The 25,883-nt window shown below is 41.7% G+C and overlaps 1 protein-coding gene across 1 annotated transcript; it reads right to left on the reverse strand.

The window, feature by feature from the left end:
* Positions 1-915: 915 nt before the first annotated feature.
* GLE1 (GLE1 RNA export mediator) lies at positions 916-24,014 on the reverse strand. The gene is made up of 16 exons (XM_065418668.1): positions 23,859-24,014; positions 20,950-21,180; positions 18,808-18,933; positions 18,331-18,479; positions 16,880-16,940; positions 14,095-14,349; positions 12,814-13,042; positions 12,058-12,176; positions 10,658-10,727; positions 10,126-10,268; positions 8,951-9,141; positions 7,482-7,611; positions 6,909-7,013; positions 5,373-5,455; positions 5,070-5,133; positions 916-1,975 (listed from the first exon to the last, which is right to left on the reverse strand). Exons 1-16 carry the CDS (start codon positions 23,955-23,957, stop codon positions 1,907-1,909), a joined length of 2,124 nt encoding a protein of 707 aa, XP_065274740.1. The 5' UTR covers positions 23,958-24,014; the 3' UTR covers positions 916-1,906.
* Positions 24,015-25,883: the final 1,869 nt, after the last annotated feature.

Below are 25,883 nucleotides of genomic sequence, written 5' to 3' on the forward strand. Positions count from 1 at the left end.
TCACTACAAGGCTGTCAAACTTCAGCAAAGACGTCAAAGATTGAATAAGTATGCAAATTGAATTACCCACTCAATACTAGATGTGGCTCCTCCAGGCGGAAGTTGAAGCCCATGAGCAGGGCGGTGAGGGAAGGTGGAGGAAGATACTGGATTAAAAACAAATTCTATACTATGTGCAATGATAGTAGAAGCATCTCCATAATGCCTCCTCCCCCCTTCCCCCATTTGTGAATAAGCCACCACCTGGGTTAGAAATGTAATTTTAAATTTTCATATTAAATCTCTTTCTGCCAAGACTGTCAATTAGCTATCCAGTTGCAATATGGGCTCCTGTCCACTGGAAATGGGAGAAATATTAACATATAGCATGCAACTGCTACCTCTTCAATGGCCTCTCAGGCAGAGTGCACTCCACTAACTGTCAAAAATCACCTCCCAATCTGACCTCCCATAACATATTGGTACAGATACCCATTAGGGATTCCCAGAAACTTACTTGGCACCATCACAGGCACACACAGAGAGAAGTAAACTGCATCAGCTTTAGGTTAAAAAGAGTCTTAAAAACTTAACATTTTTTCAAATAAGATTCTAGAATGAACCATTCTTAGAATAATTCACCATTACACTATCTTAGTACAAAACTATTACAGTACTTTATACACAAACTGCAGTAAAACTAACACAATCCACGTCTGCCCAAGTCATAAAGGCTTTTTTCTACATAGGTCAATACCACAGTTCAGTTCATCTTTAGACAAGCCAAGGAGACTGTATCTTCTAATTTCTTCATGTGATAGCACAATATCAGTACTGAAGAAGACACAAAGCTGTTAAGTGTCCTTCCACCTGCCTTTTTTTTTTTTTTTGGGGGGGGGGGGGGGGGAAGGGAGAGATCAGACCAATTCTAAGCTAGATTTCATGTGGTGGATCATGGATGCACAGTTCCTTCTAGTTTCATGAACCTCACAGTAAAGATATTACACACATGCAAAGCCTTTAAAAAAATCCCCAAAACAAAAAGCAGCGATCTGTTCTTCAGCAGCCATCATATTGCCTATGTAGCTGTAAAATCAAGTCTAACCCAGGTAAATAAGGAATGCTGCGTCAGTAGGAAAAATCAGAATTTCCAAGTTAAAACGAAAGAGCTGGTGATTTTAAGGCCTTCCCTGGGGAAAGATGAAGAGATCAATGCTGTCTCTAAGACCAAAGTGACATTTGACCGACATCAAATCAGCCTTGTTAACATAACCACCTCTTTTGCTGCTTTGGATTTTTAGGCAGCCAGATACAAAATGAATTTTCCTATGGGCTCCAATGCTGTTAACAATGAAACAATAACTTTAAAATACCTAATCACATAAAATGCAAAAATAAAGTTTTACAGAAGGATTTCTTACATTTAGACCTTAATATGACTAAAGTACTGAGGTATTTCTATTTGCAGTTTCATGTAAAACTGTGACAGATTGATCAATTCAGAGCAAAATTCCCACCTGAAACCCATTGCTTACTGTAAGTAAACTCTGAAGTCTAATGGAGCATTTAGACAAGTTTATGCACTTGACACTTATTCACTGTACTTGTTCAAGATGTGAAGGAGCCTCTCATATTCCATAATAATACACTGCACAATAGAGTCCGTAAAGCTAATCAAATGCAAACAGATGGCTTAAAATAATTTGCAAAATAAGTTACATGAGACAAGTTAGTTACTGAAGCTCCAAATTCTGTTCAACATAAAATAGGATCAAAGATGGGTAAAAATGTTTCAGTTGAAAATATCCACAGCATCCATGTAAATACAAATGTAAGATTTACATTTCTATGTATTCTTGGTCCTCAATGTAATAAGGTCAGGAAATTCTTTGAACTCTTGTGAAGATGAAAATGGGAAGGAACCGACTTATGACCTCCAGAAGGAAGAAGGCAGGTAACCCTTTGGTAAAGGAATTTCCTTCCGCTGCAAACATTTCTAGGAAAAACAAAACAAAACAAAACCCAGTCATTTTAGAGCCAATGCAAGCAATTCCAAACAATCAAAAGAGATTGGCTACATTATGGAAATATCTGCACCCAACAGGACTCAAGTTATACAGGAAACTCTTCCACTGAAAAAGCCTGGTATAAAAGCAAGAAAACAGATACAAGTCTTTGACCAAATTTGGCTGCCTCAAATTGACCACTGAATGAGAACAAATCAATAAGGGCCTAGATCCATGTTCTACTCACTAAACAGTGAAAATTAACGGTTTAAAGAAAAAAAAAAAAATCAAGAATACTGAATGCACAAGACCTCTAAATAACCCAATAATTTTAATGAACTCCGACTCATTTTGAACAACCTGTAACAAGCCTTCAACATATATTTCACATTTGCTTTTTTTTTTTTTTTAAATCGATAGTATTTCATTTACTTGGTTTATATATTAATTTAAATTAAAGAAATGACATTTCAAGTTAAGAGAAAAAAAATATTTTTGAATGAACCCACAGACATAGAAGCGCCCAAGAATCTAGCAAGGAATCCATCTCCAATTTAAGAAATATTTATTTTCACAACATTTTTGTCTGAGAAACTCTTGCTGTATCCATTCCTAAACATTAACTTTTAGAGTTGATAGCAACATAAGAACGGCCATACTGGGTCAAACCAAAGGTCCATCTAGCCCAGTATCTTATCTTCAGACAGTGGCCAATGCCAGGTGCCCCAGAGGGAACGAACAAGTAATCATCAAGTGATCCATTCCCTCTCATCCCCAGCTTCTGGCAAACAGAGGCTAGGGACACCATCCCTGCTCATCCTGGCTAATAGCCATTGATGGACCTATCCTCCATGAATTTATCTAGTTCTTTTTGGAACCCTGTTATAGTCTTGGCCTTCACAACATCCTCTGGCAAAGAGTTCCACAGGTTGACTGTGCGTTGTGTGAAGAAATATTTCCTTTTGTTTGTTTTAAACCTGCTGCCTATTAATTTCGTTTGGTGACCCCTAGTTCTTTTGTTCTGAGTAGTAAATAACACTTCCCTATTTACTTTCTCCACACCAGTCATGATTTTATAGACCTCAATCATATCCCCCCTTAGCCGTCTCTTTTCCAAACTGAAAAGTCTTAGTCTTATTAATCTCGCCTCATACAGAAGCCGTTCCAGACCCCTAATCATTTTTGTTGCCCTTTTCTGAACCTTTTCCAATTCCAATATATCTTTTTTGAGATGAGACGACCACATCTGCATGCAGTATTCAAGATATGGGCATACCATGGATTTATATAGAGGCAATATGATATTTTCTGCCTTATTATCTATCCCTTTCTTAATGATTCCCAACATTCTGCTTGCTTTTTTGACTGGCGCAGCACATTGAGTGGATGTTTTCAGAGAACTATCCACAATGACTCAAAGATCTTTCTTGAGTGGTAACAGCTAATTTAGACCCCGTTATTTTATACGTATAGTTGGGATTGTTTTCCAATGTGCATTACTTTGCATTTCATCTGCCATTTTGTTGCCCAGTCACCCAGTTTTGAGAGATCCTTTTGTAGCTCTTCCCAGTCTGCCTGGGACTTAACTATCTTGAGTAGTTTTGTATCATCTGCAAATTTTGCCACCTCACTGTTTACCCCTTTTTCCAGATCATTTATTAATATGTTGAATAGGACTGGTCCCAGTACAGATCCTTAGGAGACACCACTATTTATCTCTCTCCATTCTGAAAACTGACCATTTATTCCTAAACTTTGTTTCCTATCTTTTAACCAGTTACCAATCCATGAGAGGACTTTTCCTCTTATCCCATGACAGCTTACTTTGCTTAAGAGCCTTTGGTGAGGGACCTTGTCAAAGGCTTTCTGAAAATCTAAGTACACTATATCCACTGGATCCCCCTTGTCCACATGCTTGTGGACCTCCTCAAAGAATTCTAGTAGATTGGCGAGGCATGATTTTCCTTTACTAAAACCATGCTGACTCTTCCTCAACAAATTATGTTCATCTATATGTCGGACAATATTGTTCTTGATTATAGTTTCAACCAGTTTGCCTGGTACTGAAGTCAGGCTTACAAGCCTGTAATTGACGGGATCACCTCTGGAGTCCTTTTTAACAATTGGCGTCACATTGGCTATCCTCCAGTCATCTGGTACAGAAGCCGATTTAAATGATAGGTTACAGACTACCGTTAATTTCACATTTGAGTTTCTTCAGAACTCTTGTGTGAATACCATCTGGTCCTGGTGACTTATTACTGTTTAGTTTATCAATTTGTTCCAAAACCTCCTCTAATAACACCTCAATCTGGGACAGTTCCTCAGATCTGTCACCTAAAAAGAATGGCTCGGTTTGGGAATCTCCCTCACATCCTCAGCCGTGAAGACCGATGCAAAGAATTCATTTAGTTTCTCCGCAATGGCCTTTTCGTCCTTGAGTGCTCCTTTGTTTTTAAGTAAGAAAAGCACAAACTCCTGTGTCTCCTAGCTTCATATTTATTAAAACTAATAAATATTTGCAAGACACTTTCAAAATAAAGTATATTTTACATCTTTGCAAAATATTTCTTCAAAAGGATGCCTAAATGCAGTTGTGTGAACAGTAGTTCAAAAGTCTACTCTGAAGGAGATTACCAGTTATTAAACTTATTTGCTCATATGGTATCTAGTCTGTACAGAAAACACTATGTGAACATGCACGTGTCTGAAGAAAGATAGTTGCTATGAAATACAATGAATTAGTGGAGCCATAGATCTTGAACCTGGAGGTCTCCTCTCACTGCAGTATCAGTAATCCATTTATAACTGAAAGAATTTCCACTGAGAATCACATCTATTACAACTTTTTTGGGGGGACAGAGGGGCAGCTAAGAAGGGCGATGTTTTGGAGTCATAACCATCAAGAAGACTGAACATACTCAGTAACGAAGAAGCCATATAAGAACAGAGAATGCATCAAAAAGTCATAATCATGGACCTTTTGGGAATCAGAAGGCAGCATGGGATTTGTTGACTGAACAATACCTCTTTAAGAAAGGGGAAAAAATAGAGACTTTCAAGAATTTAAAGAGAATGCTTTACCTCCAAGAATTGCTTAAGCCGCATTAAAGACCCCATCTGTCCAGAGATGGTGATTGCTTCAATCCTGCAGGGAGATCAAAAAGAGTGAGCTCCAAAACACAAACAGAAAAACAGCCTTGTGTTATTTACATGAGGGAGAGCTCATGACAAATCTGGAGTGGGGGAGGATGAAACAACTGTCAGGAACACTAATGAACATAGATCTAAAAGGAAATGCTCCTAATTCTGAAAAAAAACAGACAGAAGTTTGTTTGTATAAAGGTTTATATATATATATATATATATATATATAAGGTGTCATACCTGTGAAAATAGTCTTCTCTGATAAGTAGCAGCATCTTCCAGAACTGGACCTGGTAGTGTTTCATGAGCGCATTGCCACACACCTGGTACACAAAACCATAAGAGTAACAGAGATAAGATTTCAGAACTGGGCCTTGTAATTGAGAGAGGACTCTTACAAATTTGTACGATACAAACTCCTCAAGAACTCAGGCAGTATAGTTTGAACACTGCTGGCCATCTGCATCGTGAATCACACTCCAGAAATTCATCTGGATTGCCACAGAACAAGAGAAGTCTCCAAATCCATTAGAACCCAAAAAGAAACATCTCAATTTCTACAGTGTCAGGGAATGAAGTGCCCATCACCAGTGACACAATTTCTGCAAGCATTTACCCCAATTTGCAGAGTTTTGTTCTCTATTATATTTGTTCATATTCCTGTATTTTAATGCCATATATAAGTTAAGGAAACTCAGCACATTCTCTTTCCCACCCCATCATCATTATCAACACCACCTTGTTTCCTCATCATTCACCCATGCACAGTCCATGGTGCCACCTTTGAGATCTTCTTCCTGTTCAACAATATCTCCCCAAAATAATTCTCTTCCTTACCCATTTTGCCAGTCCATTCTCTGGTCATGTCCCACTTCGACTATTATAGCAGCTTTTCAGCTCTCCCCCTGGAGCCCATTCAAAATGGAACAATCAAGACCACCTTTTTTTGCCACTCTGACTATACTTCCCTGCTGTCACTGTCTTGCATCTCTATGGTAGCTTCCACCTTCTTCTGCATGAAGTTCTCTGCTCCACTTTCAAGGCTCTACAGACTTCTGCCCTTATCTACAGAACTCCTTCTCTTGCTGTCTATGCTCCATCTATGCTTCTTTACTGGCCTCAACTTGATCTTCACCCATTACCAGTTTGGTGCCTTATTTACGTAGCTTCGTATCCCAGGATCAGTCTCCCAATTAATGCACACCAAGCTCTCTCCCTTTTTTGCTGTAAAAGCCCACCTGTTCTGTGAAGCAATTTAGTTAGGATGGCCATATGGCATAAAACGTTCTGCATTGTATTGTACCAGCCAGTGCCAGGACTAATTAGTTTGGGCTTGCCAAGTATATGAAGAATAAAAATAAGGAATTAAAAATATTGATGAGCTTCATGTGAACTGCCTCAGCTGCTAAGGGACCAAGTGTAATAAAAAGCCAAACACTGCACTGTGGGAGTCCAGCTTTTTAAAACAGATAAAACTGAAATCATATCACTGAGGGAATTAAGGACTGCATCTAGCAAGGGTCTCTGACAATATACATAAGCCTCCTTTCGAGAGCGTGGGGAGGGGTAGAGGAGGGGTGACACTCGGGCCATTTATAAAGAACGGTCATGGCTTCAGCCAGCAGCATCTGAACATGCTAATCTTATATAGTAATGTCACCACCGTGTCTTATAGCACATTATTGATGAGACGACCTAGGGCCAGACTTTTAGCCTAGTTGCTCATCCAACTTATTTATTTTGCTAGTGAGGCTCATGCCAGGTCACATCACTTACCTCTAAGAAATCAAAGAGAAGTGTAGCTGTCACATCAGAGAGAGGCTCCATGTTCAACATTTGAGCCAGCCAGCGCCATCCATGGCCCAGCCCATGAGGGTGAATCTAAAGGAACAAGAAAGCTACTCACCGCACGATTGATAATCTTGCAAAATATTGCCACCAAAAACATTACCAGATTTTTCTCCAGTTCCACTTGCTCTCCAAGGGACAGTTTATTTTGGGACAGTACTTTGTGCATTTTCAGAATATTTTCTGATAAAGAGACCATTATAAACATGCAGACAAACCATTACTTTGTACTTTTAAAGGAATTTTTAAGAACAATTTCAAGACATACTATTTAAAACATAATTCATCAAAAGCTGGAACTGTTTTAAATTAGTCAATTTAAAAAAAAAAAAAAATCAGGTTGACAGTCCCTTTAAACATAGTTTCTCTCTATTCACAATGACTGGTTTAAACTCTGTCTGGATCAGTTTTAAACCACATTTTAAATCAGTTTAGTCAACGCTGTTCCTATCCCAAGAGCTAGTGTTGTAATATAACATTTTTAAAGCGCTATTTACATACCACTTGTTTGTTTCCATAAGGCCACCGTAGTTGAATGATAGCAGCATAAAGACGGATCATTCCAGACATCCGTTTAAGGAAATTATCCTGCTGCTCTACCTTGGAATCCTTAACTTGATAACCAAGTATCCTGTGTATTAGAAGAAAGATATTCTAATATTAATACACCAAACCAGGTTAATTGATAAACATAGATCCCCTCACCAGCAAAATAAATAAAAAGTTGGATAAGCAACTACGCTAAAAGTCTGGCCCTAGGTTCGCTCATCAGTAAGGTGCTGTAAGATACAGCGGTGACAACTGAAAGTTTGAACAGCATAAAGGGGCATATGAATGTTTAGCATATTTGGCACATAAATACCTTGCAAGGCTGGTTACAACAGTGCCATGTGAATGCTTATCACTTTCAGAGACATTGTAAGTCAGAAGCGGACAGCATTATCTCTCATAAATGTAAACAAACTTGTTTGTCTTAGCGATTGGCTGAACAAGAAGTAGGACTGAGTGGACTTGTAGGCTCTGAAGTTATACATTGTTTTGTTTTTGAGTGCAGTTATGTAACAAAAACAAAAAAAATCTACATTTATAAATTGCACTTTCACAACAAAGAAATTGCACGACAGTACTTGTATCAGGTGAACTGAAAAATACTATTTCTTTTGTTTAGGTTTACAGTGCAAATATTTATAATCAAAAATAACATACCCTTGGATTTCAATTACAACACAGAATACAATATATATGAAAATGTAGAAAAACATCCACAATATTTAATACATTTCAATTGGTATTCTTTTGATTAACAGTACGATTAAAACTGTGATTAATCGCAATTAATTTTTTGAGTTAATCACATGAGTTAACTGCAATTGACAACCCTAAAAAACACTATTTCTTTTGTTTCTAATTTACAGTGCAAATATTTGTAATAAAAAATATAAAAGTGATCACTATATGCTTTGTATTCTGTGTTGAAATTGAAATCAATGTTTAAAAATGTAGAAAACATCCAAAAATATTTAAATAAATGGGATTCTATTAACAGTGCGATTAAGACTGTGATTAATCGTGATTTTTCATGATTAATTTTTTTTAATTGTTTGACAGCCGTGGTTGAAACACTATTTTTTGGGGGTGGAGGTATTTTAGTGGCGATAGCATCCACTTAAACAGCAGACAAACCAGTGACGCTGCTTCTAGACATGCCTGATCTCAGATTTCCAAGTAATCGCAAACATCAATGTAAAGCAATGAGGTTCTATTCATCTATCTTTGGATTCTGTACTGGACACTTCAAAACTAGATCAGTAAATTATCCTTTGAGGAAGGCAGGGGGCGGGGGGGAAAGAGAGAGACACGGTCAAATGAGGATTAATGTAAGAAAACATGTATTTCTTCAATTTCTCCACCAGCCACTAATCTCAGCCCTTACAGAGCTCCAAAGAAGCCCCTTTATATGGAGAAGTTACCTCTGATACTCTTCTATGGGAGTCCCCTCCTTGAACGCAGGATAAAATGGTACAGAGTAGGGGCACTTTTTGTGCAGGTGAGCTAAAATGAGGTCTCCCACCCTGGAGTGCAATTCCCAGATTCCTGAAGCCACCACAGCAATTGGGAAAGCTGCCTCGTGGTGAGAAGCCACTTCCTCTTCTCCTTGTTTCTGAAAACATTAAAGATACACCCCCCTTTCAAGTTAATGCTCAACAAAGACAACATTTTAATTTATTTTTTAAGTTTACATATATCCTTTACTGAGGGCTCCTAATACGTTCAACGGACATGCAGCTACCCAATATGGGAGGACAATACAATCTACATGTCCTTGCCAGAAAGAGACAGAGGCCCATAAACCCTTCTTCTCAGGATAAAGAAAATGAGTAAGTGATTAGAGGCAGTATTTACAAAAGCCTGTAGTTAAGGTTACACAAGTATTTTCATTCTAAAGGACCATTTTCAGATGCTTATAATTTAACCAAGTTTTACCCTTTGAGCTAGAATTCTGCACATTTGTGATCAGCACAAAAGCAAGGGTTACTGATTTATTTAAATCTTCAGCAAATGCAGTTAAAGCCATTTGAGAATGGAGAGTAGAAAACACACTCCCTATAAAAAAAAAAAAAAGGGGCAGCTTAATTTGAACAGCTATAGCCCCTCAATAGGAAGTGTTGGAAACTTGGCAAGGGCATAGTCCCTAGATTGTGGATGTGTGTTTCAGTGCCCCAGTGAATTCTTGTTTCAAGTTTTGCCAAGTTAAAAGGTTTTCAATAGTGTATTTTGAGCATGTGCATAGGTTCGTGCTATATGATATGCTAAATATCACCCTACATTCCACTGGTACTGCACACGCCTCTGTTAAAAAAAAAAAAAAAAAAAAAGTGCGTAGGGAGTAAGTTGAGGAGCCAAAGGGGCCTTGCCTCCTTCCATAAGATATGAGCAAGTGCATAAAGAAGAAAGCAAGGCTCCTCTTTTCCCTGGACCAAAATTTATATATCCCCCTTTTTTCTAATCAGTGTGAGCATAGCCTGGCAGGTGATAAGTTCCTAAGAGTTTTGTTTTCAATAGTTAAAGACACAGGTCAGCATCACAGAGAAACTCCAGAAGCTTTGGCTACCCTCACCACCCCAATAAGATAAGGTGTCCTCACCACAAATTTCTCCGCCAGTTTGTAATAAACAAAATCCAGACCCTGTGGATGTTGAGTCACCGAAACAGTTCGCCCTCCAGACTGAACAGACTTTCCAGAGAGAAGGTTATTGATTTTGTCAAATATCTCTCTTAGCTGAGAGCCTGTGAATATATCATCAATAGTGCATGGAGAGACAGAATATTAGGAAGTTGCCAAGAAGCAAGCCTCAACCAAACCACATCAGCCTCAGTAAAGCTAGCACCAGATTCTGAAGGGAGCGGGTAAGAGTTCTTAGGCCCCCATCCACTGTTAATATTTCTAAATCTGGTCACTAGAACTGACTTGTGCTAAAAATCAATGAGATCCCTCCCAACTGCAGAAAATACCCTCCCAACTGCAAGTAAAAGTTCAAATAACAAAGATTGGGACTCCATGCACATTAGCTCTCCAATGTAATAGCAATGCAGATACTGGGCAGGCTTGGTGTTCCCCTCAGATATTTAGAGGTTAACGGCATCTCAGCTGGGATTGTTCTCGGCATTTTTCTGACCTGCTATGGAAGAAATCTGGCTCACAGGGATGCTGGCTGCTTTCTGGAGATCCATTCTGATATTCTTCACCTGTAGAAGATTGTAAAAAGCTGTTAAAAATCACTTCAGACAAGAGACCTGATCAAGCCCAAAGAGGCAGATCATCACAGGGAAGACACTTCTCATGAGTGGCCCAATCCTACAAGAATGCATTCAGCACTAACTCCCACTGATTTTAATAGGAGTTAAGAGCACTCACACACAAAGGAGGCATTCAGGTCCTTGCAGGATTGGGCCCAAAATGCTGATCAAGCTCCACCCCAGGAACATACAACAGAGGATGAACTGTACATGGAACAGCTTCAGACTAATAAACGAAGAACTCCTTTTGAGACAGCAACATGCCAGTCTCCTACACAAAAAAGTTTTATTGCTTAATGGAGCCTCCTTGAAGATGAAAGGAAGATATGTAATTAGGACTTGATCACATGTCAGTCTGCCACAGTCATTGCTGTGCATCTTGAAAAGCCTGAGCATGAAATATCTGATTTTCCAAGATAGAAAACAAGTGTATGTGATGCATTGGGAGGGCAGGATCAAGTCTACAGTGTCTAGGTTTTGCTCTGCTACAGCATTTTTTAATTGGAAATTGGATAGGTGCTCAGTCCTTAAGGCAGCCAGAACTTTTCCTGCAGTATTTTAAAAAAGTACTATAACAGAGAAGTGTTAATAAAAATAAATTCCTGTGAAAGCACAGTAGCTGCTGCTTAACATTTTACTGTCTCAAGGTTTCAGCTTCATTGAAACCTAAAAGCTTCATTGAATCAATGTAATTTGTCAATACTCCTCCCACACCTGAAGTTATTATAATCCATTAGGGAATATTGCTTGCTGTGGAAATTTACAATTTACATATGTGATGTGAGAGGCACAAGTTGAATTAAAAAAAAAAAAAAAAAAAAAAAAGAAGGACAACCATTTTCTCACCAGGAATGAGAGAAGAGATGCAGAAACAGGGTTGTTTAAAGGAATGTTTTTCAAAGTCTTTTGTGCCATTAGCTACTGTTTAAGGACTTCCTGGCAGCCCCAACTCCAAATTATTCACTTTTTTGGGTTTAAGCCAGATTACAATATACACAGGCCAAAAATCTGCTTTACAGCAGACTTTCAAAATTTTTACTCGCCCTCTTAAAGAAAGGGATTATTTTTGACAGGTGAATAAAACATTTATTCTTTCATCATAATCTTGTTAAAAGGTGGATGAGTAGGTTTTGCATGTGGACTGGTAAGTTTTCAGGACCATTCTGAAGGCTGCTTTACATCCCACTCAAGATAAGTATTAGACAGTAGAAAGACAGGGGCGGGAGGGAGAGAGTTTTCCTAACAATATTGATCATTTGGATTTGTAAAGTAGCCATACCTGATTGTCTTTGCCGTCAGTCAATCCACTAAAGGAAGCAACACACTGGTCAGAGGCATCCTGCAATTGCTGGTACCACTGCATTGTGCTCTCCTCTGCCTTAACCTGAAGTCCTAATACTAGACAAGAAAAGCAGTCACAGGAAAATAAACTATTACCACAACAAAAACATCAGAAATTCTAATGTCCTACAAAAATTGTCAAGACTCAGAAGTTCTGAGCAGCTGTTGTTCTTCAGAACCAAATTTAGAAAGTCAATTATACCCGACTAAGGCTTTGCAAATTGTACAAAAGTCCACCCTTTGAAGACTGATAGCTCCTGTGCCTGGATTTTTTGAACTTCAATTACAGCCAAACAGTAAGCCATTCTAGAGGCCTTTCTGGATGCATGTGGTAGCAGGTGTGAGGAATTAGAAATGGCTCCCTTTAATAATCCATGCATGTAACCCAGCACACATTGTCCCACAAGGTTCTCCCCTACTCTATTAACGGTCTGTGTCCCTCCTGTCCCAGCATGATGTGTATTGTCCAAAAATGACTGTTTTTGCTTCAGTTAACATAACCAGTTTATGAAACATCAACTTCAGTGTCAATGAAGCTTTCTGCCAGGAATCCTATACCCACATTAGCTCTACTTGACCTGAAGCCTATCCATGGTGATGCTCCCCCAGCCTGTGCATTTCTGAACCAGTGTTTAGCCTGGCAGCCCAGTGGAGTTCAGTAAAGTAAGGTAGGTCTCACTGGTGCTGGACCTACCTTCCTTCTGTTCTTTTCCCCGCGGATGTTGTGCAGGGACTGGAGTCTGGGCCTTCAGCTGCTCTTGTTTCTGTAACTCCTTCTGCCTCTCTCTCTCCTCTTCTTCATCCCGCTTCCTTTTCTCTTCCAAAGCTGTGGCAATTTCTTGTTGCATGCTAGATATTAACCCTCGCATTTCCTGCAGTGCTCGCTCAGTGTTGGCTACATCTACCTGAGTAGGGAAACCTCTCTACCAGGAAACAAGGAAAAGGCAAATTAAAGTTCCCCCTACCAAAAGACCAATTGAGGGCAGGCTGCCCCAAGAATAGCACCTACATACTTTGTGTAGAAGCTGTGAACCTAACACATATGCTGTCTACTATCCCCAACGTGCAATGGCAGTACCATTCTACTAGAAAGCCCAGACTGCCTCCTCCAGAACCAGTGATTAATTCACAACACCAGTCAAGAGAAGCAAGTTCGTGGCCTTTAGTCACTTCCTGGTACACAACGGACAGGGCAGAATTTCTGCCTCCTACACTGTGTACACCAATTACTGAAGACTTCTACGTACACTTCTACAGTCAAGCTCTAGAAACAGAAAGGGATCCACTTCAAAGCAGCAAAATAAGTGGCATTAGTTTAACACCATCTTACTTATTATAACTAAGGAAAAATAACCACCTTTGCAAACCCAACACAGACATAGAATCTAGTGAAGAGGCCAGACAAGACTCTCAATACATTAGTTCCATTAACAGGGTTGGGTAACACAACAAAAAGGGATCATGCTAGAGAAGCAAGTCCATGTAGTCTGAATATCCATTTCCCTTAAACCCCACTGGGAAGAGGGCTATTTCAAATGCCAGCTAAAGCTGAAGTTACAAGACATTTATGATAGACTGGAATTGAGAACTAGCCCAGCCCATGCCAAATTTTAGAAGTGTGTCATTGGTTTACTCTGTCTCCCACCTTTCATACAGAGAAGAGTAGTTTTGTGAGAAAACCTAGATGCTATAGGAAAGCTTGTGAATGCTGGAACATACTAAACACGTTAACATTTTACAGTATATTTAACATCAAGTATCACTTCTCCAGTAAAAATCCCCATAAATTTAAATAAGCCTTTTTCAAGGGAGCATCTAAAGTGAATTGAAAAAAGATTCTCTTTCTTTCAAGAACTGCACCTACAAGCTCTTCTGTGACAACATAATATCTCAAAGTGCCCCTCGACTAGCTGACTTAGTGTCTCCTTTCAAGGAATGAGAAGCTAACTTAAAAGGAAACCTAGAACCTCATTACCTCACTAGTGGTGCGAATGAGCCCTGACACGAGCCCGCAGATCTGGTTGCCACGGTTACTGAACCCTGAGAGATCTATCCTTGGCAAGTCTTTATGTCTGTAGTTGGGGTCAATCTGCTGGTTAAGCTGCAGCACCTCTTCCTGGATGGAATAGAGCCGGCGCAACCTTTCCTGGCCTTCTTCCTTGCGCAGACGCTCCAACTCCTCCTGACGCTGCCTCTGCTGTTCTGCTTCACGAAGTTTCAGGTTTAAAATCTGGAGAGAGGAGGGAGCGACAGTGTAAAGCTAAGCTACATAGATAAAGCTTTTCTCACAACACTATCTACACAGATCCTGCATGCTACCTACAAGCAAAGATGCTCAGGAAAATCTGGTTAAAAACTACATTCCAGTCACCCCACTCCTCTTGCTGGCCCTGGTTTAAATCCCCACTGCAGAAATTCTACAGAGCCTTTAACAGCATGAGCCAAACTACAGCATACTGGTGCTGTTACCATAGGACTCAATGTTTCTGGAGGCAGCAACAGTCTCAGGGAGAGTTTGAAGAATTCAGTCCAAATATACTCCCTATCTAGAAAGAAAGGTTTTAGCAGCATCCAAAGGAAGGACAAATCCTGCCTGCCCATAATATACATTGACTGCTGCCAAGCAATACATGTTGGGACACGACAGTTCCAGCTGGTATCTCAGACTGTTTGGCAACAAAGGGACCAGCAGCATGCAAAAAAAGCAAAAGCATATTCAAGTTCCTGATCATCAGCCTTGAGGTTCACAAATCAAACTGCAGATAAAGTTATCAGTACTGCAGCTGGGTAGGAAATGGTTTTCCTATCCTGAAGGGCAGGGGAAAAAAAAAAAAAAAAGATTTAAAAAGTTTTTCCCTTCCACGTCAGGATGAAACAGAGAGCTTTCTAATTTTTTTGTAGAAAACTGGAGAGACCCACCACAGAATAGCCAATAGCTCAGTGGTTAGGTCTCCCTCATCCCAGGTGAGTTCCCTAACCACCAGGCTCTTTGCTATTGTGGAATGGGTCTCTCTCAACCTCTCCTGTTGGAGCTGTTCCACTTTGTATAAAATATTCATTGGCTAGAGAGAGAGAGAGAGAGACTGAAACTGATTCAGTAACCTAGTGGTTAGACCACTCATCTGCAATGTGGGGGAGACAGGGACTTGAATCTGTGAATCCCTAACCACTGGGCTAACAAGTCAGTCAGACAGACTTTCCCTATGCCTCTCTCCTATCTGCACCTCAGAAGTCTTCCCGATGAACGTTTCACTGAACTTTCCTGAAAAAAGTTTCAGGTATGACAAATCAGCATTTTCCAACAAAAAATGTTTTATTGAAAAATTCCCCACCAGCTCTGAGGCTATTTTGGAGCACTGGTCTGAAATAAAGAATATGAAAGTGAGTAAGGACAAGTGCATAGTATTTCACTTAGGAAGGAAAAAATCAAATGCACAACTACAAAATGGGTACTAATTGGCTAGGCAGTGGTTCTGCAGAAGAGGATCAGGAAGTTACAGTGGATCACAAATTGAATATGAGTTAACAATGTGATGCAGTTGTGAAAAAGGCTAATATAATTCTGGGGTGTATTAACAGAAGCCTCATATGTAAGACACAAGAGGTAATTGTCCTGCTGTACTCTGCACTGGTGAGGCGTCAGCTGGAGTGCTGTATCCAGTTCTGAGCACTGCACTTTAAGAAATATGTGGACAAACTGAAGAGAGTCCAAAGGAGAGTAAAAAAAAATGCAAAAAAGGTTTACAAAATCTGACCTGTGAGGAAAGGTTAAAAAAACCTGGTCATATTTAGTCTTGAGAAAAGAAGGCTGAGGGGAGACCTGGTAAGTCTTCAAATAAGTTAAGGACGGTTATAAAGAGGATGGTGATCAATTGTTCACCTCCACTGAAGGTAGGACAAGTAGGAATGGGCTTAATCTCTAGCAAGGAAGATGTAGATTATATATTAGGATTTTTTTTCTAAGTATAAGGATAGTTTAAGTACTGGAATAGTCTTCCAAGGGAGGTTGTGGAATCCTCATCATCGGAGGTTTTTAAGAACAGGTTGGATAAACACCTGTCAGGAATGGTCTTAGGTATACTTGGTCTTTCCTCATTGCAAGATGACTTATCAAGGTCCCTTCCAGCCCTACATTTCTATGATTTTACAGCAAAACACATACTGCTTAATATTATTTATTTTACTTTAAATGGTTTTAATGGATTATAGTAAATTTAAGCCATAAAATAGTAGTAATTTCAATTTTAAATCTATTGATTTTTAAAAAGAAAATTTTGAAAAAATCTGATCAGGACACACAAGAATAGTACACTTCTCTGTTTATACATTGAACTAAAAGGTTTACTACCACAGAACAAAAGTGAAGGGTGGACAACATCCTGACAAGTTGGGTTACGATGCCTCAGTGGCTATGGACATTGTCTTCAATAGTTATATATGAAGGGCTAAAGCCCTGGTCCATCTGAGGTCAGTTGGCAAACTACCTTTCATTTCAACTATGATTCAGCCATGAGTGAAATGTAACTGCTTCTATTCCTGCAATATAGCAGAATGTCCTTAATGATGAACATTTCACTGGAATATCAGCATTCCGATGGGGGTGTAGCAAGTACGTGGGGCAGCACTGCAAAGTACATTTTCACTCTACATACGTGTTATGCTAGACATCACTAAAGCAGTTAAATCTGTGCAAGTCCTAGCTTCCAAACACAGGCCAATCACCCTTCCTTGTAATAGCACTACCCTTCCTAAGCTCAGACCTTTGCTCTGTGTCGATGTTCCTCTTTCAACTTCTCCTGCTGACCCTGGGCCTCCCTGGAGCTGAAATACAAGCAGAAGAAAATGAGGGACCATTCTGTTCTTCAAAGGACTTTGAAGGATTCCCCACCCCCTTCCCCAAGACATGCTCCAGATGAAGTACAGTCTATGGACACACCAGAGAAGCTATTTTAAAATTGGTTTAAAGGAGAACTCCATCAGATGCAGTCTCTCTTCATCCACTTACTGAAAGCTGGAACCACCTGAAAACCACCTTGAAAGATAAATATCAGTAGGACAATAAATGCAAAGACGCTGCATATGAGATTTTCAAGCATAAGTCACAGAAGTGTCAACCCCAGAGTCCTGACAAAATTTCAAAAGGTGAGTTACACTCTCCATTCTTGAGAAATCAATTAGATACAATCATCTTCACTTCCTGTCCTGAACTACTGCTGTGTACTGTTACATAGATGTCTCTTAACACCTCAAAGTTCCTATTTAGTTTGCATAGGGTCCTATGGAAAAAAATAGTATGTGAATCTGTAATTAAAGACTATCATAACGCATATCCACAAGGGGTCCAAATTAAGGCATTTTCTAACTTTTAAGTGCTTTACTTTGCAACCTTAATCGTGTGCGTGTGTGTGAGTGAGAGAGAGAGATTTCCTAGGTTTTAAAAAACAGCAAACTGAAAAAAACAAATGTCATCACATGTGGATCATCAGCAGGGCTGGAACCTTCAGATTCACTGCAGTGACCTCTGCCACTTGATCTTACAGAGTAACGGATAGCGAATAACCATCTACTATTGTTATTTGAACCAGCACTGGAGGCGGATGAGACATTTTGCCAGCATATTTCACAGATATTTGCTGATGGCAAAGAAACAGTGCGATTCAGGAATCTTGGGTTCCGTTCAGGGTAGATTGAAATCTTAAGCACAAGGCAGATCCCTGGTATGGAAAACTTCAGACTAAACAGCTAAAGCTTCACAAAGTTAAAGCAATTGAAAATAGCATCTTAGAATGGTAAGTGTTGGGCAGCCTTAATAATAGGTAGTGCTACTAGCTCAGCCTCCAATAGAGAATACTTGTATCAATAGATAGTGAGTCAACTTTATACTTTAATACCCATATGTAAGGCAGCAAGTGACTTCCATGCACTTAAATTCTAAACCATAATGTTACATTAAGTTTTCTTTACTTGTAAAAGCCATGTGCACATTTGTTTGAGCGTATGATCACAAAGGATAGTCTCTTGATGTATGATATTCAACAAGACATACAAAAACATCTATTGGGTACCAATTCATCCACAAACCTCAATAGAAAGTAGCTCTATTTTAATAGGGTTACAGATCCAAGAATCAAAACTCTCAATTTAGTCAGTCTCCAACAAGACAAGTTAGTTGTTGCATTTCTAAGAGGTCACATAAGAGAACTACCCTTACCTCTTCTCCATCACTTCCTGCAGGTCCTGGTATTCCTGGTGCTGTTTTAATTCCTTCAGCTCATCAAAGCGCTTCAGCTGCTCACTCGCCATATCAGAAACCGCTCTCACCACCTGCTCTTGCTGCTCCTGCCGCTGCCTGAGCCCCTCCTGCAGATTGCAAGGAGAGAGGAAGAGCCATTCACATACACTATGCATTTTGAATACAGCCCTGCTGACTTCTAATGAAAGAAGTAGGCTCTGGAGGGCTAGATTTCACATAAACTGCCCCACCAGAGACTTTGACAGAGATAGGAACTGCGCTACAGTAATCACTGGGATCTGCATACAAGATAATGCAAGTGAAGCAGCACAAACTAGGCCAAGATAACCATAAACATATTTTAATGTAGGGGTTATCTGCTTGTCCCACTAGTTTTGGTGGAACATTGTCACATTTGGCTACATTGTACCCCAGTGATTCAACATGCCTTGTTACCTTTCCTTTCAACCTATGGACCTCCTCGTACATCCATATGCAGCCTTCCACCTCTGTAACTTTAGATGGTAGAACCATAAGATGGACTTCATGGTCTGTCTCCAGCAGACTAAGATCTTCATTGCCCTGTATGGACAACAGAACAAACCAAGTCAGTGACAGATTAGATCAGTAAGTTATGCAGGAAACTAGGTAAACTGACAATCTTTCTTTAGAAAATAGCACGCAACATAAGAGATAAAGGAGTCAAAGCAGACTAATGCCTATCTAAGGTTCTTATACAGCTCCCATCTCCACAGTATTTGAGTGCCTGACTAGCTTTAATGTATTTATCCTCACAACACCCTGTGAGGTAGGGAAATATTATCCCCATTTTGCAGATGGGGAACTGAGGCACAGAGAGACTAAGTGACTTGCTCAAGGTTACATAGGAAGTCTGTGATGGAACAGGGAATTGTATCCAGGTCATTAAGTTTCCTGTGTCTCTTGTATTTAGCTTTAGATAAAGGAAAGTGACTGATGGATCTTCAAACTATTCATTATTCTATAACTTTCATCAAGGAAACTAAATAGCACAAATTTAATCTTGCCTTACACATCTCTCCAAAACCTCTTGCCCTCTTCATTGCAGAACTTAAGAAAGTCAGCATTATTTTTGAGGCAAGGAGACCAAAACTGAATGCAATATTCAAGGCAAAAGCATGTTAGTGATTTATACAAAGACATATTTGTATTAAAATGCCAACTATCATGCTTTTAGCAATTAATGGCTGCTATCCATTAAGTACAAAAAAACAGTTGACTGTCCATAATAAGATCTTCCCTATGTCTTCCCTCCACCCCTAAGGCTTGGTCTACACTTACCCCCCAAGTCGAAGTAAGGTACGCAAATTCAGCTACGTGACTAACGTAGCTGAATTCGACATACCTTACTTCGAACTTACCGCGGTTCAGACGCGGTCCACACGCGGCAGGCAGGCTCCCCGTCGACTCCGCGGTACTCCTCTCGTTGAGCTGGAGTACCGCAGTCGACGGCGAGCACTTCCTGGTTCGATTTATCGCGTCCAGACCAGACGCGATAAATCGAACCCGGAACTTCGATCCGCAGCCGCCAAACTAGCGCGGCAGTGTAGACCAGCCCTAAGTCTCTAAATTAGCTAGCATCTCGCAAAATGCATGCAAAACTCAAATTCATTCCCTGGATGTGAATTACTTTGCAGATATCTGTTTTAAGTGGCAGCTGATATTTTAGATGCCTGAATATCAAGTCTGAAATGCTCTGAAAAGATGTAGATCATGTTGCTATGTTGGTTAAAGGTTTGCAAATCTATCACCTTTTCTTGAGTTATAAATATTTAGCTATTAAACAGGCCCTGGGAAACCCCATTTATCGCCTTCTTGTACCTAGAGAAATCGTCACTTACACTCATGCTGCTTTCTAACACTAAGCAGTTTTTAAATCATGGTAGAACTTCACCAGATGCTCAGATCCACGTGGCATTGCTCAAGATGGCTTCCTTAGCAAGTTCTTTCATAATTCTACAGGCCAAGCAGCTGCAAAAAATCTCCTAACGCAATTTAACTGTTAAGAAATTAAGTACTTTGCTCTATAAGAAAAGCCAATATGCACGTTCTCTTTTTGCCACCCCATTCTACATCCTATCTTCAAAACTTAGCTGTGAATTGTCCTATTTCCTCTCCACTCTACCTTGTAACAGGGGCCTAACAGCTGTAAGCAATTTGGTAGGACTTTGGAGAGCAAGCAGGAGAAAGCACAAGAAATACCCATTCATTTTCATGAAAAGACTAGATTTACCCCATAGTCATCCTTCCTCCATATTACTATGTCTCACAATGACAGCCTGGAGAGCTATTATAGTCTAGCTAACGTTTTTATACTGCCAAATGGAGTTTGCATCTGGCCCAGTAGGAGACGTTATTGAAGAAAAAGGTCACTCACCATTCCAACTCACTATTTCCCAGTCAACCTATCCAAGAAGCTGAATACATTCACTGCCAGAACAAATTAACACATTAGTACTAGTAGACTATTGGATCATCCTTGATCAAGCAGATTAAGGCTACAGACCACCATGCTCTTTCCCTAGCTGCTTATATATGGGTTATTAGTTAACTAGGTACCTTTGTTTCACTGGGTGCTGCAGATGAAAGTGGTGAGGAGCGCAGCTGGCTGGCAGGAGAAGTGGTCTTTGCAAGGGAGGGCGGCTGGTCATCTGTAGGGGGAATGGATTCATTGGGTGTTGAACTTCGGGAGAGAGGTGTTTCCTGTAGAGATTGGGAGATCACTCGATCCAGCACCCAGCCAGAGTAGGACGACAACTTGGGAGGGGACCTGCATCCTTCCAAAATATCCTGGAGAGAGAGAGAGAGAGAGAGAGAGAGAGAGAATTTCTTCTATGAGCATGTAAAATATCAAAGTAATCCACAAAACACAACAGTTTAACTTTAAGGAAAAAATCAGATCTTGAAAAAGCTCTGAGCAAGTCTCATTCACAAGGCTTCATTGTGCAGATACCAATGTTACATCATATTATTGTGCCAGCCTCAATACCCCATTTGTCCTCTTCTCCTACAAACTTCTCCATGCTTATTTCCTTGCTGCCCCCTATGCATGGAACGCCCTTCTTGAGCTGGCCCACACAGCCACTTACCCTCTCCTCACTTAAATCACTCCATAGGATCCACTTCTTCGATATTATGCCTACAAGAAGCCAGCTAAGTGTATGTCTACACTAGAAAGGCTGCAGCTGCATCGCTATAGTGTAGAGAGACTACAGTGACAGAAGGCATTATCCTGTCACTGTAGTTAATCCACCTCTCTAAGAGGCAGTAGCTAGGTCGATGGAAGAATTAGTCCATTGATCTAGCTGTGTCTACACTGTGGTTTAGGTCAGTTTAACTACGTCTGTCAGCAGTGTGAATTTTTCATACCCTTGGGCGACATAGCTAGGATGACCTAAGTTTTAGGTACAGACTGGGCCTTAGTCATCTACTTATTTATTTCACTTATCCCATGAGTAACTACTCATGTATTAGAGGCAAGGGATCAAACGGTAGGAAGGGGAGATATAAGGTAGAACTTAAACTGGGTATTGTCGCGGATCAAAAAGAAGATGAATGGGAGGGGAGAATGCAACATGTTTAATTTGTCATCAATCAACATTGCTCTGATCGTCTTGCTTGTCTGTTGTATTCCGTTTGCCACCCTCATCTTTGTCGCAATATAAAAAAAGACATCTTATAGGGCAGACACTGTACTTTTTCCTCTGTTTGGAAAACACCTAGCATAGTCAAGGTGTCATTACAATTTAGTTAATCTACAGATAGATTTGGGAGCAGTTATGGAAAGAGCCAAAGAAAGGTCCTGAGGAAATGTAGTTCAAAAGGAAGTTTTATACACGAGAAGTAGCAGTGTTCTAAAGGCCAAATGTACTGGCCACATATAGGCAACCAAATCAAAAGCCCCCCAAACTAGGATCCCCGGCTAATAGCTCCATTAGTGCATACCAACAAGGGACCTACTCACCAGGCAAAAAATTAAAAATAGATTTGTCTGTAGCTACCAGATATGCAGCAACACCACTTAAGAAAAAAGGGGACCCTGCCGTCAGCCCAAGTCTGAGAAGTTTTATTTCATATTGAACAGGGTGAAAAATCTCTCAAGAAGCTCATCTTACTGGAAACAAACTTTGCACTTCAGAGATCATTACCAATGATCAGAGGTTAACTAATACACTGGGTGGGAGGGAGGCAGAAGTCAGCTATTTCATTAATTGCTTTAAAAATGAAGCTAAGTGTAAAGCTGTAATACTTAGGGTTTTTTGGGCAACAATAAGAACTTAGTAGCAGCCTGAAGGTCCAGAAGTTTTCAGAGTGAAATCTTTATATAAGCCATCAACTATAAATTACTGCAAACAGGATTTCAGACAGCACCAGTCAGGACACATGCACAAAGTAGTGGGTCATATAACCACTGTTTACAGCAGTGGGTCTTAGTCTGCAAGTTGCCAAATATTTTTGATAAGTGACCGAACAAGACTGGGTAAGAAGTCAAACTATTAAAATCCAGGTGAACAAGTAAGTCCAACTGATCACCCAAGCAGGGCTGGCCAGGAGCGGGTGCAGCCCCCGACCCGTGTGTGAGAGAGTGGGGGGTCCCGAACAGGGCTGGCCGGGAGCGGGTCCAGCCCCCCCATGTGTGTGGGGGGGTCCCCGAGCAGGGCTGGCCGGGAGCGGGTCCAGCCCCACCCCCCGTGTGTGTGTGTGGGGGGTGTCCCCGAGCAGGGCTGGCCGGGAGCGGGTCCAGACCCCCCCCCCCCGTGTGTGGGGGTGTCCCCGAGCAGGGCTGGCCGGGAGCGGGTCCAGACCCCCCCCCCCCCGTGTGTGTGGGGGTGTCCCCGAGCAGGGCTGGCCAGGAGCGGGTCCAGCCCCCCCCCCGTGTGTGGGGGGGTGTCCCCGAGCAGGGCTGGCCGGGAGCGGGTCCAGCCCCACCCCCCGTGTGTGTGTGTGGGGGGGATGTCCCCGAGCAGGGCTGGCCGGGAGCGGGTCCAGACCCCCCCCCCCCCGTGTGTGTGGGGGTGTCCCCGAGCAGGGCTGGCCGGGAGCGGGTCCAGCCCCCCGTGTGTGTGTGGGTGTGCGTCCCCGAGCAGGGCTAGCCGGGAGCGGGTCCAGCCCCACGCCCCGTGTGTGTGGGGGGGTGTCCCCGAGCAGGACTAGCCGGGAGCGGGTCCAGCCCCACCCCCCGTGTGTGTGGGGGGGTGTCCCCGAGCAGGGCTGGCCGGGAGCGGGTCCAGACCCCCCCCCCCGTGTGTGTGGGGGTGTCCCCGAGCAGGGCTGGCCGGGAGCGGGTCCAGCCCCACGCCCCGTGTGTGTGGGGGGGTGTCCCCGAGCAGGACTAGCCGGGAGCGGGTCCAGCCCCACCCCCCGTGTGTGTGGGGGGGTGTCCCCGAGCAGGGCTGGCCGGGAGCGGGTCCAGGCCCACGCCCCGTGTGTGGTGGGGTCCCCGCCGCGCTCCCCCGCTCCGCACTCACCTCACCCCGCAGCAGCCAGTCCCGGGAGTAGCTCAGCTGCCCCTTGCTGGAGCCCTTCAGCGCTTCCAGGGTCTCCCAGCGATACCGCTCGGACGGCATCTCGGCCCAGCCTAGGGATCACCGCCAGCCAGCCCCAGCCACCGTCGCGCATGACGGGGACACAATGACCTTTAACCCCCCCGACACTCCTTCCGCTTCCGGCCACCTGCGGCTCTCCTCCCCTCCTAGCACAGAGGTCCGCTTATGTGGATCCAGTTGCAAGAAGCAGCCCTTCTTATAACTCTTAGGAGCTGGGAAATTACACAGAGCAGACTTGTCCCAGAAGTACCTGAGGTTTTTCCTGTTAATTTTATGACAGGTTAGAACCTACATCACCTCTTTCTTACCTTACTCCTAAAGAAAGAGAAGAGTATCTCTCCTTAAGGGATAACGCCCTCAGAGAGATGCCACTATTGCTCCTGGAAAAAAGATCCTGGAGGCAAAAGATGACCCATTTGGTATCTAGTATTTAGCCTCTGCCTGCTGGGCTTGCACTGTATAGTTTCACCTCGGGCAAATTAGGAATAAAGGTCCTTCTGTGGCAGGTTGACTCAAAGTTTGCCATGGTCCTGGGAGCTGAGGCCTTGAGAGTACAGATCTCTCCACTAGCATCCATTTTAAAAAGGTGATGAGTGTGCAGCAGCAGCCAGTCTACCAGAACGGCCCACTCAGATCAAAAGACACTAAAGGAATCTTTCAGAGTATGGTGAAAGATGTAGATTATGAGTGAGGACTTCTGAGTTCTAGCACAAATTTCACAAGTGACCTTGGACTAATAATTAAATTGCTCTCTGCCTCAGTTTCTTTATCTGTAAAATGGAGATAATACCAACTGGAGGAAGAAGGCTAATGGCATGCTGAATGTTTACATTGCTTCAAAACTCTGCTGCACATTTTTAAAGTACCTTCCGCTCCCGTGTTGCATAATGACCAAGTTTACTTTTCTCTGGCGCATCTGGTATACTTCTATCAGGAGGATATTAAGACAAATAGAGCAGGGGAATTGTCATGTTTCATATTAGTGTACTATCCCTTGTCCCATTCCTGCGGCAGCTTTGTGCTTTGAACTGCACTGAGACCATGGAAGTTCCATTCATAAAATGGAGCACTAGGCTCCTTACCAAGGAGTACACACAGAAGCAAAAAAGAAAGGGATGCCTACATGATGAAATCTAAGGAGACAACCTGAACCAAATTAACTTGGAACAGAAAACTGAACTAACTGTGACAGCAATGTATGAAAAGTAAAACAAATTCCACCTAGAGAACAAATAGGATCTCACATTAACTGCTGAATGATAATGCGATACTGCATCTAAGAGGCAGATGCAGTACTTAGAAATCCCACCCCAACTGCATAAATGTGGAGCTGGGTATTCCTGGGGGAGAGAACACTGATAGACTAGGGATTCACTCAAAAATAATGCTGGGAGGTTGACAGTCATGAAAGACTTCAACTGCAACAGAACAAGAGTTTTGTATGCTTATGGAAGTGAGCCAACTCTGTCTAAAGAGACATACAGTGCCTCTGTATGTCTCTTTAGAGACAGAATGATACGAACACCAAGGAAGCTGCAACACATGGAACATATGAAGGAGCCAACATTTTCATTTCCCACAACACAAGAGAGCAGAGAAAAGCACTGGACCCTATTAAAATCACAAGACACAGAGGGCCTTTTCCCTTGCTTCCTTTGGCAAATTTAAAATTCAAAGTCTGGGATACATGGGCAATTGAGACCTTAACACTTCTTGATTCAGAATGACAGGACTATGGTATTTTGTGCTGGAGCTGGAGGCTAAAAACTGAAAGATTAAGAACTGATTTTCTTGATTTTATCATACATTTGACTATCAGTGACGACTGCTTTCTCCTCCCCTTATTGTAAGGATTCATTTCCCCTCAAGCAACTACAGCATTATCCCTAGTCTCATGAACAAATTTATGTATTTTGAGCACCAGTGCTGATGGCTGAAAGGTGTATT

Source organism: Emys orbicularis, chromosome 18 (assembly GCF_028017835.1).
Source record: "Emys orbicularis isolate rEmyOrb1 chromosome 18, rEmyOrb1.hap1, whole genome shotgun sequence".
Classification (NCBI taxonomy): domain Eukaryota; kingdom Metazoa; phylum Chordata; order Testudines; family Emydidae; genus Emys; species Emys orbicularis.

Coding starts and splice junctions, on each gene's coding strand:
- GLE1 (XM_065418668.1), bottom strand. CDS start 23,957: ATGCCGTCCGAGCGGTATCGCTGGGAGACCCTGGAAGCGCTGAAGGGC. Junction 18,934..20,949: donor CAGCACCCAGTGAAACAAAG/GTACCTAGTTAA, acceptor TTGTCCATACAG/GGCAATGAAGATCTTAGTCT. Junction 18,480..18,807: donor TCCATAGGTTGAAAGGAAAG/GTAACAAGGCAT, acceptor TGCAATCTGCAG/GAGGGGCTCAGGCAGCGGCA.